The sequence below is a fragment of the Engystomops pustulosus genome, chromosome 8 (assembly GCF_040894005.1).
Source record: "Engystomops pustulosus chromosome 8, aEngPut4.maternal, whole genome shotgun sequence".
In the NCBI taxonomy this organism is placed as follows: Eukaryota; Metazoa; Chordata; class Amphibia; order Anura; family Leptodactylidae; genus Engystomops; species Engystomops pustulosus.
The window spans coordinates 11,293,395-11,311,918 of record NC_092418.1 but is presented as its reverse complement, the minus strand read 5'-3'; the positions used below and the strand labels follow the sequence as shown (position 1 = coordinate 11,311,918).

Genomic DNA, 18,524 nt, shown 5'->3' with positions numbered 1-18,524 from the left:
TATAATTCCAGCCTGCAAATTATCCGTTTTTTTTCTAGGTGATCCCTGCACCAAGCACCTGGATCGAGATAAAGAAGAGTGCAGGAGAGTATTTTTATCAATATTTTTACATTTTTAAATGGTTGATTTCCTTTAAATGCTGGCGGTGGCTTTGCCGGCGATCGGTGCCAACAATTGACAAACCCTAAACTGAGTCCGCTCATCCCTATTGGTAAGTATGCTCAATGTTATACACAAATTATTTCATTATGTTTAGAGGTCAGTTAGAGATAAAAGTCAGTACTGGCAGGATAGGAGGAAGTGGATCCTCTGAACCACCACGGACGATGACACAAGCCAACACCTGGGACTGGAGTATAAGTGGCACCTGGTCTTCACCAGAGCCTGCCGCAAAGCAGGAAGGTCTTGCTGTGTCGTGGTACCCCCAGGTCGTTCCACAGGTGTGTCTTTTCTGCAGTGGCAGTCAAGGACGAGGTACAGGAACGGCAGGAAATCTCGAAGTGGGGGACAGGTGGGAGGTCAGGAAGGGCAGCACGGGATCAGAGTTAGGGACACGGCTATAGGTCAAGGCAGGCAGCGAAGGAGTGCAGTCAGGAACAGAACCGGGGTGACAACGGGAAATCATAATGACAGCGCAGGGCATCAGACAAAGCTTTCTCTAAGGCACAAAGATCCATTAGGGTGTGAAGGGAGAGGCCGGTTTAAATAGATTTCTGGAAAATGGCCAGCGCCCTTTAAATTTCCTGAAGCCGGTGGGCCTGTGTGCCCTAGGAGATGTGGATGTGCGCACACGGACGGGAATCAGGGAGCGGTGAGCAGCCCGAGCCAGCGCTTGCGAGCACAGAGGGGCACCTGTGACCCCCATGACAAGTACATGAAAAGGAAGATAAAACTGGATCATGAAATGAAAACATCAATTTTGACATAATAAACATCTGTCGATCTACTTTACACAAGTTTTTCAGTGGGTGGTTAAACAAGGCTGACAGAGACCCAAAGCTCTCTATACCATGATTGTCCATCAACATCCTTCCAGTAGGACTTTTTTCAACCTCATCTACTCTGATACTTTTCAGAAGGCATCTTGTATATTTCTTATGGGTGCAGCAGGAGATGTTCTGTTCAGTACAATAGATCTTCACATGTACAACTGATAATGAATGATAGGGATAATTTTATCATGTATTGTCTTCTTTCTCATTATCAGTAGGAATTAGGGAATTAAGATCAATTGGGTCTTTAAGGGGTCTATGATGGAGTGTACACAGGGAGCAAGAATTCCCAGCTCCTTGTAAGGTAGCATTAATATTTGTCCAACATCTTAATTAATGGACGGGGAGTATTCTATCCCCACACTGGAAATACATTTCCCCACAGACAATTATATAGTAAATACTAGTCAATAACATGTCCATTCTGTGCCATATATAAAACTCATATCACCACATACAATCACCACCTACCCTCAACGGTTCTTGAACAACACCAAACGACATATTAGCATGTAATTAAGATGTGCTGATCGTAGAGAGATGGAGAAATGTTATTAGAAATTACAAATTATCTGTGAAAGATAGATAGATAGATTACATCCCGCCTACAAGAACTTCTCTGTGGCTCCCATGTGTCGCTCAGTCATCTTCTATACTTTTGAGTAGACTTTCTACAAGATTTTGGAGATTGATTCCTGAAATGTTGGACCATTAATCCAAAAAAGCATTTCAGATGCTGATATTGAAAAAGAAGACCTGACTCAAAATTTTAGTTTATCCCATTGTAGTGGTTGAGGTCAAAGATCATTGAAATCAGTTCTATCAGACTTGAATCCGGCCTAGCACGCCTTGATGGATCTTGCTTTGCGCCCATGTGAACAGCAGACGGTCTTCCCCAAAGTGCCCATATAGATTTGCAAGTATAATATTTGTGAAATATTTCTTGGCATGGTAAAGCAAGGATTTCCCTTCACTGAAAGTAAGGGCTGACCACGTAACATGTCACAATTTTTCTCTTCTTCCATGAGACTATCGTAGAGAGAAGAGTCATCCATCACTCCATAGGATGTGTTTATCTTGCTCCGGCACCTGGCGGTGGTCTTGTGCATTGTATTGATCCACAGTGATGTCAGGCAGATATGCAGCTACATGGTCTTGAAAACCCAAGATACAAGAAACCTGGCATGGATGGACATTTTTTAAGATGATATTGTTGTCATATGAGTCGATTTCACCAGCAGTGACCCTTTTCAAAGTGACAATTTAGCTAGCGGAGCTCCTGAAATTCCTACATGATTCAGATTCTTGATAACACCACTCACAGGTTGATGGTGGAATATAAGTAAGGCAGATATATCCTTCAGCAGGTGCTCCCTGTACCAGGACCACAGTAGAGCCCAGTGATATCTATAAATGCAGATGCATAGTGCTGGGATGAAGTTAATACAGTACACCACTAACCATAGAGCTTAAAGAAGCATCTTCATTTATTGGGTGACAGATGGAAACCACAAACCTATATCACTGGCATACAGTGATGCAGGTACAGTGAAAGATGATACAAAAAATAAAATCAAAACGAAGCCTATAAAGAACTCATTCTGAATATGAACAGATAAGTCATTGCCTTCACACGTCATTCACATGGAGAATTCTACCTTTGACTTCTTTATTTTGACATTTGCTTCATCCTCGGAGAAGAAGCCAATGTTATCCATTTTCTTTGTCGTGGTATACCTGACCGGAGTGATAGCGAATTCTGTCACCATTACAGTGATCTGCAGAGACCACCGCCTACACACCCCCATGTATCTATTCCTGTGCAATTTATCCATTGTTGATCTTTGCTACACAACGTCTACGGTTCCTAAGTTGGTTCACATGTTACTGAGCGGTGACTATACTCTGTCCTACCATGAATGTCTCATCCAGATGTACTTCTTCTTGCATGTGGCTACTACAGAGGATCTTCTGCTCTTTATTATGGCTTATGATCGATACATAGCCATCTGTAACCCTCTGCATTACAATCATATCTTGAGTAAGAAGAGCTGTATTGTGTTCATTGTGGTCGCTTGGCTTACTGGATGGATCAATTCAACAATTGCAACACTGACCACATTTAATATACCCTTGTATTCTAATATAGTCCCTCAGTTCCTCTGTGAATTCAAAGCTTTTGCTAAAATCTCTTTCCCCAATGCTGGTTTTCAGCTATTTTCCTACATGGAAGTGGTAATATTTGGCATTGGCCCTTTTCTGTGCAGTATAATATCGTATATCTTGGTCATCATCGTTATCTTACATATAAAATCCAGCGACGGGAGAAGAAAGGCCTTCTCCACCTGCTCGTCCCACCTCATAGTCCTCACCATGTATTACGGCACCTGGATGTCTGTGTATATTATGCCACCATTAAAAGATTCACAGGTTTTTGACCTGACCCTTTCTATTCTATTTGCTGTCATTACCCCTATGTTAAATCCCCTGATATACAGCGTGAGGAATAAAGATGTGAAGAGGGCGATACGGAAACTGCTGGGATGCCAGATTGGAGGAGATTGACATCATTCTATTAGAAGAAAGCAAAAAGAAACCCTGGGGGCGCAATCACACAATGCGTTGCATCACGTTTTTTTAATGCATTTTTGATGCCTTCCATAGGCTTCAGTCTTGATCACATGCTGAGGTTACATTGTGTTTTAGTAAATGCAGCTGAAACGCAATGTAACAAACACTGAAGCCTTTGGAATTTTTTCAAAAACGTATCAAAAAACGCGAAGTAATGCATCGTGTGAATGCGCCCTCAAGGTGCAATACAACACAAGGACATATCGCAGATGGTAAAAAAATGTGAGGTTAATGTCCACCCAACCGGGGATCAACGCAGGACACTAGATAATATTGGAATTATAGGATTCTTCTGGAAAGTGGACAAGCAATGAAGGAGAATGTTTTTTCAGTCTTTACTGAAATCTGAAGACAACAGGTTTCAATATTATATTAGTGTCTTCTTCAGACCCAAAATGGTGAGGTACAAGAATTAAATATATTAGTGAACGTGATAATGCAGATAATGTCTAGTGGCAATTCATACACTACATGAGTAAAGTATAAGCAAGCCGGACAGTAAATTAGTAAATGCAAACAGAAAATAACAATACTAAAGGTAAGTAAAAGGTATCCGTAAGGTACCAATATCGTGTTGAAACATGTTGCTATGGGGTTGATTACAATAAAAACAGTTAACCCAATCAATATCTTTGCTCATAGATCTCTGGGGAATAATGGACTCTAGACCTGCCCATATCTGATTGTGGGCCTTGTACTCATCTGGGACCTCCCACTGTATCTATATAAACGTTGTCATCTAGATGCTTCTCTCAGACCTTCAGAATCCCTTAGGATTCTCTACCTTTTCTTTCTTTGTCTGATCAAACTTATCCCTGGGGATCACGAGGAAGAAATGCACAAGTTTTATCACAGTACACTCACCTTCCCAGCCTCTAGGCCTGACCTGACCCTCCTATCCCCACAAATCCAATACGCAACAGGCACTGCTAATACAGGGCTACCTGTGCTGTCAATGTCAAAGAAGGTCACTGTCTTGTTGCACCAACCGTAGGTGAAGTCTCCTACCCTGGGGGCATCCTGTCGGTCCTATAGATACAGTGATAGTCATGGTTGGGATGTCCCTGAGCATATAGTCAGTCAGAAGAGACCAGCTAGCAAGAAGAGTAAGTAGGTTTGTAATAGAAAGCGTGGAAGCATGCTGACTTCCCTCTAGCTTTACAGACGTGGCCCTCATCAGCAGGACTTGGAAAGGACCATCATAGCGAGGCTCCAGACTCTCTCTCTGGTGTCTCTTTACCTCTTTGTCTGGTGTCTGTCTTGGGGAGGTGTGCGTGTTGACGTCCTTGTCCATTACCACCCCCCTAGTCCCGCCCTGTTGGGGCCGTCTTCGTTTCCTAGAATGTGGCCTATTACTTCAGCCCCTTCAGTAATGTCTACTCCCTGTTAGTTGAAGCACGCCCTCTTGGGTCTGGTGTCTGGGACTTCCGGAACTGTTGTCAGTCTCACTTTGGCGTGGTCTGTGAAACTGTCAACCCTGGTCTCTGTTGCTCCTGGCTTTCTGTCTTATCAGTCCCTCTGTACATGAGTCTGGCAGAGATGTCTCTAGTCCGAATAACACCTTTGGTAACAACCCATTACAAAACAGCTGGCAAAGTGCACTAGATGTACACTACACTGTCAGGCCATACCCCATTTGTCAAAAACCTGTAAACAGTTCCTATGGAACGCTTCCATTACCGTTAACGTCATCTAGACATATGGAATTCTGCCTTCACTATCTCCAGCTCAGCGTTCTGTGCTATCTATAAAGTTCTGGCCAGACTGCAGTATATCAAACAGAAATCAGGTAAACTTAAATGAAGTATTGGTGTTTTTAGTCAAAAAGAACAAAAGTCATAGGTCATAAAGTTGGGGGCTTGTCCTTGCTTAGTCCCTAACTCTGTTTGTGGAGTACAAAGGCATAAACAGGGCATACTGTATTCTTGCATCACCGACAGCTCAATATGGAGAATTTTAGGCTGTCAGCTAAAACATTGGATGCAGCGTCGCCTCCACCTTCAGTAAATACTTACACTTACAAGATCACTAGCCTGTCTGTTCCGAAATAACAAACACAGACACAGCATTCCAATCCAAAACCCAGATTTGGAGCCCCCGCGATCTCCCTCGTTTAAGCTGCAAACTCCAGAAAGCAGGTACCAGATACATGGCAACACTTTTAAGTAATTTTTCTCTAATGATCAGGATCAAATAAGTTTTAACTGGACCATAATAAGCCAACTTCTCCCTTCAAGAATTATCTAAGCAGAGATCTGGAATTAGTGAAAATATTCACTTCAGGCGGCTTGTATTCCAGACATCTGTCAAGACTTTCCAAGGGTGCTCGGCTGCTAAACTACAATAAAAACCAGTTGTTTTCTACAACTATTATCCTCAACCAGCCTTTATGGTTGCCAACAGAGTAGAGTCAGAGGCAATGAACTTTCAGGGACTTGGAAAAATAAACTGTTTTTTTTTTTTTTTCAATTCTTTTTATTGAGTCAGAAATAAAGCATATTACATAAATTTAGTCATCACATTTGCATGGACTCGTTTTACATTTTTTTCAGTTTTAACAATTCCAAGCAAATAAAGTAATGTTACTTTCAAAGTAAGAAATATGTGCTTTATAAAGCAGTCAAGTTTAACTTCTTATAACACAACCATAACTTTAACATTTTTTCCAAAACTTCTGCTAAGTTACTTCGGGGACTCTCTTAGAATATAGAGTAGGATGTCACACCTGATATACTAAGTGTGGTAAATGACAGGGTAAAATGTCAAGGGCCGATTGGCATTATTTATGTGGATGTAGGGTATACTCACAGCCATGGATCCCATACCTTGAAAAAGGTTTGAAGTTTGCCTATCCTTATGGCGTAAATTTTTTCATAAGTACATTGATGGTCTAAAAGTTCCTTTAGATCTCTTAAACCCAACGTTGTTACTGATTTCCATTTCCTGGCTATTAATAGTTTGGCAGTGAGAAGAATGTGTGCTATGAGTTTGCGATGTTGAATCTTCATCTCTTCTAATTCCATTAGTAAAATTGCTCTATGAGGTTCTTTCGGTATCTGTGTCCCTGTCAATGTGTATATCAGTGTAAACGCTTCATTCCAGAGGGTTTTGATCTTGGGACAATCCCAGAATATATGTAGGAGCGTGCCTTTGTGCCCGCATTCTCTCCAGCATAAATCTGTACTACCTGGGAAGATTTTTGCTATCTTAGTCGGTGTGTGGTACCATCTGGTCAGGCTTTTGTAATGCACTTCTGTGAGACTGGTACATTTTGATGCAGAGCTACCCCATCTGAACGCTTTAATCCACTGCTTGTATTCATATTCTGCTTTCAGTTCTTTCTCCCATTTAAGCATGTGTGCTTTTTTCTCCTCCTGTCTGCCTCCCCCAACTAGTATTTCATAAATGGGCCTTGTGGAATGGAAATCTTTGCAACCTTCCTTATGTAGGTAATTGTGTAGGACTGTGGGAATACTTATCTCATGTAATCTATTTTTATGTATGAGTTCTCTTAGTTGGGATATGTATATACCATATTTGGCAGGAATGGCAAACTTTTCCATTATATCTTTGGTGCTCAGTATTTCATGGTTTTCTATAAGATCAGAGATTCCCATAATTCCTAGCTCCCTGAGCTTTTTGTGTGGGATATGGTCGTAGCACAGGTTTAATGTTTGAAGAGGTATGTCTATGTTTGAGGTTTCTGTACTTTGTTTTGTTTCTTTTAATAAATATCTCCAAGCTATGACTGACAATCTTAGGGATGGGGGTCTAGGGAGAGGTGGTGGTTTCGGAAGTGATTGGGCCAGGAGAAGGCAGCGTAAGGGTCTGTTACTGTTCAGCTCCTTGTCCATTTCTGGCCAACTAGAGGCTGAGACCACCATGGCTTTATTTGTTTGATAATGGAAGCGTAATAATATGCTTTAAGGTTGGGAACTCCCATGCCTCCTTCTATCCTTGTGGCCTGGAGAATATTACATGCTACTCTTGGCTTGGATTTTCCCCAAATAAAGGACATAAGTTGATTCTGCAGCTTATTCAGAAGTGCTATGGGAATAGGTATCGTTAGTGTTCTAAAAAAATACAGGATTTTAGGGAGGATCATCATTTTATACATGACCATTCTGCCCAGCCATGAGAATTTTTTTTTATGCATCACGTCCAACTCTTTTTGGAGGTTTTGTAGTAGTGGGTTAATATTTGTTTCTGCCATTTTATTTAACGGGGAGGTTAGATGGATACCGAGGTAAGGGATGGTCATCTTAGCCCATTGGAAGGGGAATTCTATTAGTATTTGGGGTTTAAGTATGGGGTCAATGTGAAACCATAGGATGGACGATTTAGATTCATTAATTTTATAGTATGAAGCTTGTCCGAATTGTTGGATTGTTTTGGTGATTTCCCTGAGTGATTGTAACGGATTTGTAATAGCTAGTATTGTGTCATCCGCAAAGAGACCTATTTTATGCTGTCTACCTCCTACGGGGATGCCTTTTATCTCAAGCTTCATCCTTATGGTTTCTGCAAATGGTTCCATAATAAGGGTGAATATTAAAGGGGACAAGGGGCACCCTTGTCTCGTCCCATTGGTGATAGTGAAAGGGGCTGATAGCACTCCGTTTGCCAACACCCTAGCTGATGGTTTACTATATAGAGATTGGATCGCCGATAGAATATGTCCTGAGAAACCGAATTTGTGGAGCGTAGAGAAGGCAAATTGCCAATTAATCCTGTTGAACGCCTTCTCTGCATCCAGAGTAAGGAGCAGAGAAGGCGCTCGAGAGGTCTCCATCACTGACATCAAGGTCACCATTCTTCTTGTTCCATCTGGAGCTTGCCGACCAGTAGTGAAACCTACTTGGTCATTGTGTACTAAATTTGGGAGAATGAGGAGTAATCTTTGTGCTATGGCCTTAGCATAAAGTTTGGTATCACAATTTAAGAATGAAATCGGCCTGTAGTTGGCTGTGTTTTGCGGTGATTTCCCAGGTTTGGGGATTGTCACTATTGTGGCCTGGAGCATCTCAGGGGGAAGGGCCCCCATGTTGCTTGCTTTGTTGAATATTTTTGGGAGGTAGGGTAAGAGAGTATCTTTAAAATTCTGGTAGTATTCATTACTTAGGCCATCTGGGCCCGGAGCCTTTTGCCTTTTTGCTTTCGTTATGATTTTCCCTAATTCCTCCTCTGTGAATGGAGAATTTAACTCCTCTAGTTGAGTTACCGAAAGGGATGGAAGTTTTAGCTTCTCCAAAAAGGAGGTAATTGAATCTGTTGTGGGTTGAGGGGTATTGGGATCATCTTTAAGATTATAGAGCTGGCTATAATAAGCGCTAAAACTATTTGCTATGTCCAACGGGTGAGTAACGTGGACAGACGGGTTTTTTAGGTCTTGAATGGAGGCAATTCTTGATTTTGCGGCCTTAGGTTTGACTTTGTTAGCCATTAATCTAGTAGGTTTATTGTATGCTGCGTAGTGTGTTGCTTTTCTGCTTGTTAGCATCTTATCATATTCCCCTATCATAAGAGATCTTATTTCTTGTCTCAATGAGAACAGTTTATCCTGTAGTGCATGTGTTTGGCTTACTAATAGCAGCTGCTCGGTGGCCTCCAGTTGTTTTATTACATTAGTTAGTTGTGCCTCTTTCTTTCTACAGTGTCTTGCCGCTTGTTCTTTCATAAATGCACTGATATTTAGTTTGTGAAGCGACCATAGGGAAAAAATATCCACCTCTGGTGTATCCTTGATTTTAAAATATTCTACTAGTTCTGTTTTAATTTGCTCCTTCTGAATAGGGAGGGACATTAAAAAGGTGTTATTCCGCCACGGTCTGGGGTTTGTGGTTAATGGGTAAGGTATTAGCTCTACCGTGATAGGTGAGTGGTCTGACCAAGAGGTTGTATGAATTTCAGACGCTTTAACCATTGATAGGGTATTTCTGTCTGTGAGGAAAAGGTCTATGCGAGAAAAGGAGTGATGTCTAGGTGAGTAAAAGGTAAATTCTTTTGAACTTGCATTCATACATCTAAATGTGTCGTATAGTTCCTGGGAGTGAATCCATGCTCCTAGAGTCTGTGATGTACGTTGTCTTATGGCTGTGGTGTCTAAGGTATTATGAGGGATTAAGTTGAAGTCTCCTCCAATTAATAAGTTGCCTTTTTGTATCTTCCTAATTTTTTTTATTAACTTGTTCAGGAATCTAATCTGTGATGTGTTGGGTGCATACTAGAGATGAGCGAACACTAAAATGCTCGGGTACTCGTTATTCGAGACGAACTTTTCCCGATGCTCGAGTGCTCGTCTCGAATAACGAACCCCATTGAAGTCAATGGGAGACTCGAGCATTTTTCAAGGGGACCAAGGCTCTGCACAGGGAAGCTTGGCCAAACACCTGGGAACCTCAGAAAAGGATGGAAACACCACGGAAATGGACAGGAAACAGCAGGGGCAGCATGCATGGATGCCTCTGAGGCTGCCTAATCGCACCATTATGCCAAAATTATGGGCAACAGCATGGCCATGACAGAGTGACAGAATGAAGCTAGATAGCATCTAAAACATCCAATAATTGACCCTGACACTATAGGGGACGGCATGCAGAGGCAGCGGCAGCAGCGGCAGGCTAGAGAGTGGCATGGCGACATACCCTAAATGGACTCAGGCTTCAAACCAATGGGTGGCAGAGAGGAACCAAAGGAGGTGAGCAAGAAGCGCTCAAATAATATCGCTACATGATAAAAGTTTGCCAGTATATTTTGTGGATTACACAGCAGGGTGGCGACAAAGTTAACATGGAAGCCATGAAAACAACCCCAAATTCTGCCTGACACAGCTCGTTTGATAAGGGGACCATGTATGCTTACAGTTCATGCCAGTCGCTGCACTGGCTGCCAGTCTCCTTTCGAATAGTTTAAAATAATAATAACCCTCATCCATAAAGCTCTGTATAATGCTGCACCCCCCTACCTCTCCTCTCTTATCTCAGTCTATCGCCCAACCCGTGCTCTTAGATCCGCCAGTGATCTTAGATTAACCTCTACCCTAGTGCGGACCTCCCACTCGCGTCTCCAAGACTTCTCTAGAGCTGCACCAATTCTATGGAATGCTCTGCCCCGGACTATCAGACTAATACCTAACCTCCAAAGTTTCAAACGTGCTCTTAAAACCCATTTCTTTAGGCAAGCCTATAACACTCATTAACTGCATGAAGTTTTAACTCTTCTACTAACCCGTCCTGTGTCGTCCTCCCATCTGTTATCCAGCAACCAACAGGCACCAGACTTCTCTGCAGTCCCATTCACCCTGGACCTGGTATATAAGATGACGGCTGAGTGTTTCAAGCGACAGCAATTCCATTTATTATATTTTTTTCTATTCCCTAAGAAGAATGGCTTGACCATTAAATATTCTTTTACCTCGTGTTACCCCATCATCTTCATAAACCGTAAGCTCTGCCGAGCAGGGACCTCACTCCTGTTGTTCCATACAAATGTTGTGCTCTGTTACATTACATTTGTATTTGTTTCCTATGATTTGTAAAGCGCTGCAGAATATGATGACGCTATATAAATAAAGATTATTATTATTATGGAGGCAGTGAACTAGTAGTAGATTAAAGGTGCTGCAACTATGTTAGTTGGATCTTGTGATGGAGCTGGCGCTCTGCAGCCAGGCGAGCTTTCGCCAATCCAAGCCCCTGTTTCTAGGCTACTCCCCAAACAGCACTTCTAAGAACCTTTTGTATAAGATCAAGTGTAGTAGCGTTCTTATAAGTTTAGGATATGCCGGGTGAGGGGAATGTAAACAGATGCGCAAGAAGCGCTGAAATAATATCCCTAAATGGTAAAAGTTTGCCAGTATATTTTGTGGATTACACAGCAGGGTGGCGACAAAGTTAACAACTTTGATGTGGAATGCCCTGTAATAGCTCTTGGGCGGTGTGCCTTTTATCACCTAGGCTCAGCAGTTTCAGCACCGCCTGCTGTCGCTTAGCGACGGCACTGCTGCTGTGCCTAGAGCTACCGACTGATGGCGCCATGCCCACGGATGGTAATTCGGAGGAGGAGGAGGTGGAGGAGGGGTGGGAGGAGGTATAGTAGGCCTTTGAGACCTGGACCGAGGTAGGCCCCGCAATTCTCTGCGTCGCCAGTATATGAGCAGCCCCAGGGTCAGACTCGGTCCCAGCCTGCACCAAGTTAAGTGTAGTAGCGTTCTTATAAGTTTGGGATATGGCGGGTGAGGGGAATGTAAACAGATGCGCAAGAAGCGCATGATGCGCATGGAGCTGGCGCTCCGCTGCCAGGCGAGCTTTCGCCAATCCAAGCCCCTGTCTCTAGGCTACTCCCCAAACAGCACTTCTAAGAACCTTTTGTATAAGATCAAGTGTAGTAGCGTTCTTATAAGTTTAGGATATGCCGGGTGAGGGGAATGTAAACAGATGCGCAAGAAGCGCTGAAATAATATCCCTAAATGGTAAAAGTTTGCCACTATATTTTGTGGATAACACAGCAGGGTGGCGACAAAGTTAACAACTTTGATGTGGAATCCATGAAAACAACCCAAATTTCTGCCTGACACACCTCGTTTGATAAAGGGACGATGTATGGAGGCAGCTATATGGACGACTTTTGGAGGTAGCAATGGAGACAACGTGTGGAGGCTGCTATGGAGACAATTTAATTTGGATAGTGCCTGTATGTGGCAGTCCCAAACATTTTTCAAACCAGAGGAGCAGGTAGGTGGCCCTCCAGTAAAATGGAATAGATTGAGTGCCTGTATGTGGCAGTCCCAAAAATGTTTCAAACCAGAGGAGCAGGTAGGTGGCCCTCCAGTAAAATGGAATAGATTGAGTGCCTGTATGTGGCAGTCCCAAAAATTCTTCAAACCAGAGGAGCAGGTAGGTGGCCCTCCAGTAAAATGGAATAGATTGAGTGCCTGTATGTGGCAGTCCCAAAAATTCTTCAAACCAGAGGAGCAGGTAGGTGGCCCTGCAGTAAAATGGAATAGATTGAGTGCCTGTATGTGGCAGTCCCAAAAATGTTTCAAACCAGAGGAGCAGGTAGGTGGCCCTCCAGTAAAATGGAATAGATTGAGTGCCTGTATGTGGCAGTCCCAAAAATTGTTCAAACCAGAGGAGCAGGTAGGTGGCCCTGCAGTAAAATGGAATAGATTGAGTGCCTGTATGTGGCAGTCCCAAAAATGTTTCAAACCAGAGGAGCAGGTAGGTGGCCCTCCAGTAAAATGGAATAGATTGAGTGCCTGTATGTGGCAGTCCCAAAAATTGTTCAAACCAGAGGAGCAGGTAGGTGGCCCTGCAGTAAAATGGAATAGATTGAGTGCCTGTATGTGGCAGTCCCAAAAATGTTTCAAACCAGAGGAGCAGGTAGGTGGCCCTCCAGTAAAATGGAATAGATTGAGTGCCTGTATGTGGCAGTCCCAAAAATTTTTTAAAACAGAGGACCGGGTAGGTGGCCCTCCAGAAAAATGGAATAGATTGAGTGCCTGTATGTGGCACTCACAAAAATTGTTTCAAACAGAGGACCGGGTAGGTGGCCCTCCAGAAAAATTAAATGCATGAAGTACTATAGCAAGAGCCAGTGGGCCCTGTCAAAAAATAGCCATTTTCCTCTGCTTTACTGTACAAAGAGGAGGAGAAGGAGGAAAATGAGGAGGAGGAGGAGGAGTGGATCAATTATTCAGGTTGAGCTTCCTTCACCTGGTGGAGATTGGAAATTCTGAGAAATCCAGCCTTTATTCATTTTAATAAGCGTCAGCCTGTCAGCGCTGTCAGTCGACAGGCGTGTACGCTTATCGGTGATGATGCCACCAGCTGCACTGAAAACCCGCTCGGACAAGACGCTAGCGGCAGGGCAGGCAAGAACCTCCAAGGCGTACAGCGCCAGTTCGTGCCACATGTCCAGCTTTGAAACCCAGTAGTTGTAGGGAGCTGTGTGATCATTTAGGACGATGGTATGGTCAGCTACGTACTCCCTCACCATCTTTCTGTAAAGATCAGCCCTACTCTGCCGAGACTGGGGACAGGTGACAGTGTCTTGCTGGGGTGACATAAAGCTGGCAAAAGCCTTGTAAAGCGTACCCTTGCCAGTGCTGGACAAGCTGCCTGCTCGCCTACTCTCCCTCGCTACTTGTCCCGCAGAACTACGCACTCTGCCGCTAGCGCTGTCAGAAGGGAAATACTGTTTCAGCTTGTGCACCAGGGCCTGCTGGTATTCATGCATTCTCACACTCCTTTCCTCTGCAGGGATGAGAGTGGAAAGATTTTGCTTGTACCGTGGGTCCAGGAGAGTGAACACCCAGTAATCGGTGCTGGAATAAATTCTTTGAACGCGAGGGTCACGGGATAGGCAGCCTAGCATGAAATCTGCCATATGCGCCAGAGTACCAACGCGTAAGAATTCACTCCCCTCACTGGCCTGACTGTCCATTTCCTCCTCCTCCAACTCCTCCAACTCCTCTTCTTCTGCCCATACACGCTGAACAGTGAAGGACTCAACAATGGTCCCCTCTTGTGTCTCGCCAACATTCTCCTCCTCTTCCTCCTCATCCTCCTCCACCTCCACCTCCTCCGATATGCGCTGAGAAACAGACCTCAGGGTGCTTTGGCTATCAACAAGGGAATATTCTTCCCCCGTCTCTTGTGACGAGCGCAAAGCTTCCGACTTCATGCTGACCAGAGAGTTTTTCAACAGGCCAAGCAGCGGGATGGTGAGGCTGATGATGGCGGCATCGCCACTGACCATCTGTGTTGACTCCTCAAAGTTACTCAGCACCTGACAGATATCAGACATCCACGTCCACTCCTCATTGTAGACTTGAGGAAGCTGACTGACCTGACTACCAGTTCTGGTGGAAGTTGACATCTGGCAGTCTACAATCGCTCTGCGCTGCTGGTAAACTCTGGATAACATGGTCAGTGTTGAATTCCACCTCGTGGGCACGTCGCACAACAGTCGGTGAGCGGGCAGTTGGAGGCGGCGCTGCGCTGCCCTGAGAGTGGCAGCATCTGGGCTGGACTTCCTGAAATGCGCACAGATGCGGCGCACCTTCGTGAGCAAATCAGACAGATTGGGGTATGTCTTGAGGAAACGCTGCACTATCAGATTTAACACATGGGCCAGGCATGGCACATGTGTCAGTCTGCCGAGTTGCAGAGCCGCCACCAGGTTACGGCCGTTGTCACACACAACCATTCCCGGCTTGAGGTTCAGCGGTGCCAGCCACAGATCAGTCTGCGCCGTGATGCCCTGTAATAGCTCTTGGGCGGTGTGCCTTTTGTCGCCTAGGCTCAGCAGTTTGAGCACCGCCTGCTGTCGCTTAGCGACGGCACTGCTGCTGTGCCTAGAGCTACCGACTGATGGCGCCGTGCCCACGGATGGTAGTTCGGAGGAGGAGGTGGAGGAGGGGTGGGAGGAGGAGGAGGCATAGTAGGCCTGAAACACCTGGACCGAGGTAGGCCCCGCAATCCTCGGCGTCGGCAGTATATGAGCAGCCCCAGGGTCAGACTCGGTCCCAGCCTCCACCAAGTTAACCCAATGTGCCGTCAGCGATATATAGTGGCCCTGCCCGGCAGCACTCGTCCACGTGTCCGTGGTCAGGTGGACCTTGTCAGAAACGGCGTTGGTCAGGGCACGGATGATGTTGTCTGACACGTGCTGGTGCAGGGCTGGGACGGCACATCGGGAAAAGTAGTGGCGGCTGGGGACCGAATACCGAGGGGCGGCCGCCGCCATGAGGTTGCGAAAGGCCTCGGTCTCTACTAGCCTATAGGGCAGCATCTCCAGGCTAAGCAATCTGGAGATGTGCACATTAAGGGCTTGGGCGTGCGGGTGGGTTGCACTATATTTGCGTTTCCGCTCCAGCGTCTGGGGTATGGAGAGCTGAACGCTGGTGGATGCTGTGGAGGATCGTGGAGGCGACGATGGGGTTTTTGTGCCAGGGTCCTGGGCAGGGGGCTGACTAGCAGCTGACACAGGGGAAGGAGCAGTGGTGTGCACGGCCGGAGGTGAACGGGCTTGTTGCCACTGAGTGGGGTGCTTAGCATTCATATGCCTGCGCATACTGGTGGTAGTTAAGCTAGTAGTGGTGGAACCCCTGCTGAGCCTGGTTTGGCAAATGTTGCACACCACAGTCCGTCGGTCATCCGGTGTTTCCTTAAAGAACCTCCACACTTCTGAAGATCTAGCCCTCGCCGCAAGAGCCCTCACCACGGGAGCTTCACTAGTTGACAGTGGCGCTGATGCACCAGCTCTGGCCCTGCCTCTCCGTCTGGCCCCACCACTGCCTCTTCCAACCTGTTCAGGTCGAGGACTCTCCTCCGTCTCAGAAGCACTGTGTTCACCCGGCCTCTCAACCCAGCTTGGGTCTGTCACCTCATCATCCTCCGATCCCTCAGTCTGCTCCCCCCTCGGACTTCCTGCCCTGACAACAACTTCCCCACTGTCTGACAACCGTGTCTCCTCATCGTCGGACACCTCTTTACACACTTCCACTACGTCAAGAAGGTCATCATCACCCACAGACTGTGACTGGTGGAAAACCTGGGCATCGGAAAATTGCTCAGCAGCAACCGGACAAGTGGTTTGTGACTGTGGGAAGGGTCCAGAAAACAGTTCCTCAGAGTATGCCGGTTCAAATGGCAAATTTTCCTGGGAGGGGGCAGACTGGGGGGGAGGAGGCTGAGGTGCAGGAGCTGGAGGAGTGGGGATTTCGGTGACATGGGTGGACTGCGTGGAAGACTGACTGGTGGTGGACAAATTGCTCGAAGCATTGTCAGCAATCCACGACATCACCTGTTCGCACTGTTCTGGCCTCAACAGTGCTCTACCACGAGTTCCAGTAACTTCAGACATGAACCTAGGGAGTGTAGCTCTGCGGCGTTCCCCTGCTCCCTCATCAGCAGGTGGTGTCTCACCCCGCCCAGGACCACGGCCTCTGACCCCTGCAGTAGTTGGACGCCCACGTCCCCGCCCTCGTCCTCTACCCCTAGCCCTCGGGTTAAACATTTTTAAAATGAGAGTTATAACTTTTTTTTTTTTTTTACTTCTTTTTGTTTTTTTTGTGTGTTTTTTTGTGTTTTTTTTTTTTTTTTGTGTTTTTTGTTTTTTTTTGAGTTTTTAAAACCAAACAATCCTATCCTATTGCTATGGCTATTTTCTAGCCAAGTATCAAAGGAAGCACACTACTATGCCAGATGAGATGACACTGAGTTAGTGCCTAATAGAAATCCAACCCCTACTGAATTTTGCCACTTCGGCCTTTGCTATGGATATGTGCGCCACTAAGCGCAGAACACAGCGGTCGCAAGTCTCACTACAAATTGCTCAGAATTGGCAAGTACATGCACTGCAGAAACTACAGCCACCAGCAGATCAACCAGAAATCAAATATATAGAACGCTACTGTAGGCTTCAAGAAGCTGTTTGTATTCTCCTATGGCTATTTTCTAGCCAAGTATCAAAGGAAGCACACTACTATGCCAGATGAGATGACACTGAGTTATTGCCTAATAGAAATCCAACCCCTACTGAATTTTCCCACTTCGGCCTTTGCTATGGATATGTGCGCCACTAAGCGCAGAACACAGCGGTCGCAAGTCTCACTACAAATTGCTCAGAATTGGCAAGTACATGCACTGCAGAAACTACAGCCACCAGCAGATCAACCAGAAATCAAATATATAGAACGCTACTGTAGGCTTCAAGAAGCTGTTTGTATTCTCCTATGGCTATTTTCTAGCCAAGTATCAAAGGAAGCACACTACTATGCCAGATGAGATGACACTGAGTTATTGCCTAATAGAAATCCAACCCCTACTGAATTATCCCACTTCGGCCTTTGCTATGGATATGTGCGCCACTAAGCGCAGAACACAGCGGTCGCAAGTCTCACTACAAATTGCTCAGAATTGGCAAGTACATGCACTGCAGAAACTACAGCCACCAGCAGATCAACCAGAAATCAAATATATAGAACGCTACTGTAGGCTTCAAGAAGCTGTTTGTATTCTCCTATGGCTATTTTCTAGCCAAGTATCAAAGGAAGCACACTACTATGCCAGATGAGATGACACTGAGTTATTGCCTAATAGAAATCCAACCCCTACTGAATTTTCCCACTTCGGCCTTTGCTATGGATATGTGCGCCACTAAGCGCAGAACACAGCGGTCGCAAGTCTCACTACAAATTGCTCAGAATTGGCAAGTACATGCACTGCAGAAACTACAGCCACCAGCAGATCAACCAGAAATCAAATATATAGAACGCTACTGTAGGCTTCAAGAAGCTGTTTGTATTCTCCTATGGCTATTTTCTAGCCAAGTATCAAAGGAAGCACACTACTATGCCAGATGAGATGACACTGAGTTAGTGCCTAATAGAAATCCAACCCCTACTGAATTTTCCCACTTCGGTCTTTGCTATGGATATGTGTGCCACTAAGAGCTAAACACAACGGTAGCAAGTCCCCCTGCTAATTCCTCACAAAATGGTAATAGATGCAAATTAAAATAAAAAAAGTAGAACGTTATTGTAGCCCTAAGAAGGGCTGTTGGGTTCTTTGAGAATCACTCCTGCCTAACAGTAAGCTAATAGAACACCCTAACGCTTTCCCTGACCAGCAGCAGCTCTCTCCCTAGCGGCATCCAGAGACAGAATGATCCGAGCAGCGCGGCCAGCGGCTAGTCTATCCCAGGGTCACCTGATCTGGCCAGCCAACCACTGCTATCGACGTGTAAGGGTACCACGTCATGCTGGGTGGAGTGCAGAGTCTCCTGGCTTGTGATTGGCTCTGTTTCTGGCCGCCAAAAAGCAAAACGGCGGGAGCTGCCATTTTCTCGAGCGGGCGAAGTATTCGTCCGAGTAACGAGCAGTTTCGAGTACCCTAA

At 45.3% G+C, this 18,524-nt stretch overlaps 1 protein-coding gene across 1 annotated transcript; it reads left to right on the top strand.

Moving 5' to 3' along the window:
• The first annotated feature begins 2,636 nt into the window (after positions 1-2,636).
• Positions 2,637-3,557, top strand: LOC140076107 (olfactory receptor 2K2-like). Its single transcript, XM_072122612.1, has one exon. It carries the CDS (start codon positions 2,637-2,639, stop codon positions 3,555-3,557), a length of 921 nt encoding a protein of 306 aa, XP_071978713.1.
• Positions 3,558-18,524: the final 14,967 nt, after the last annotated feature.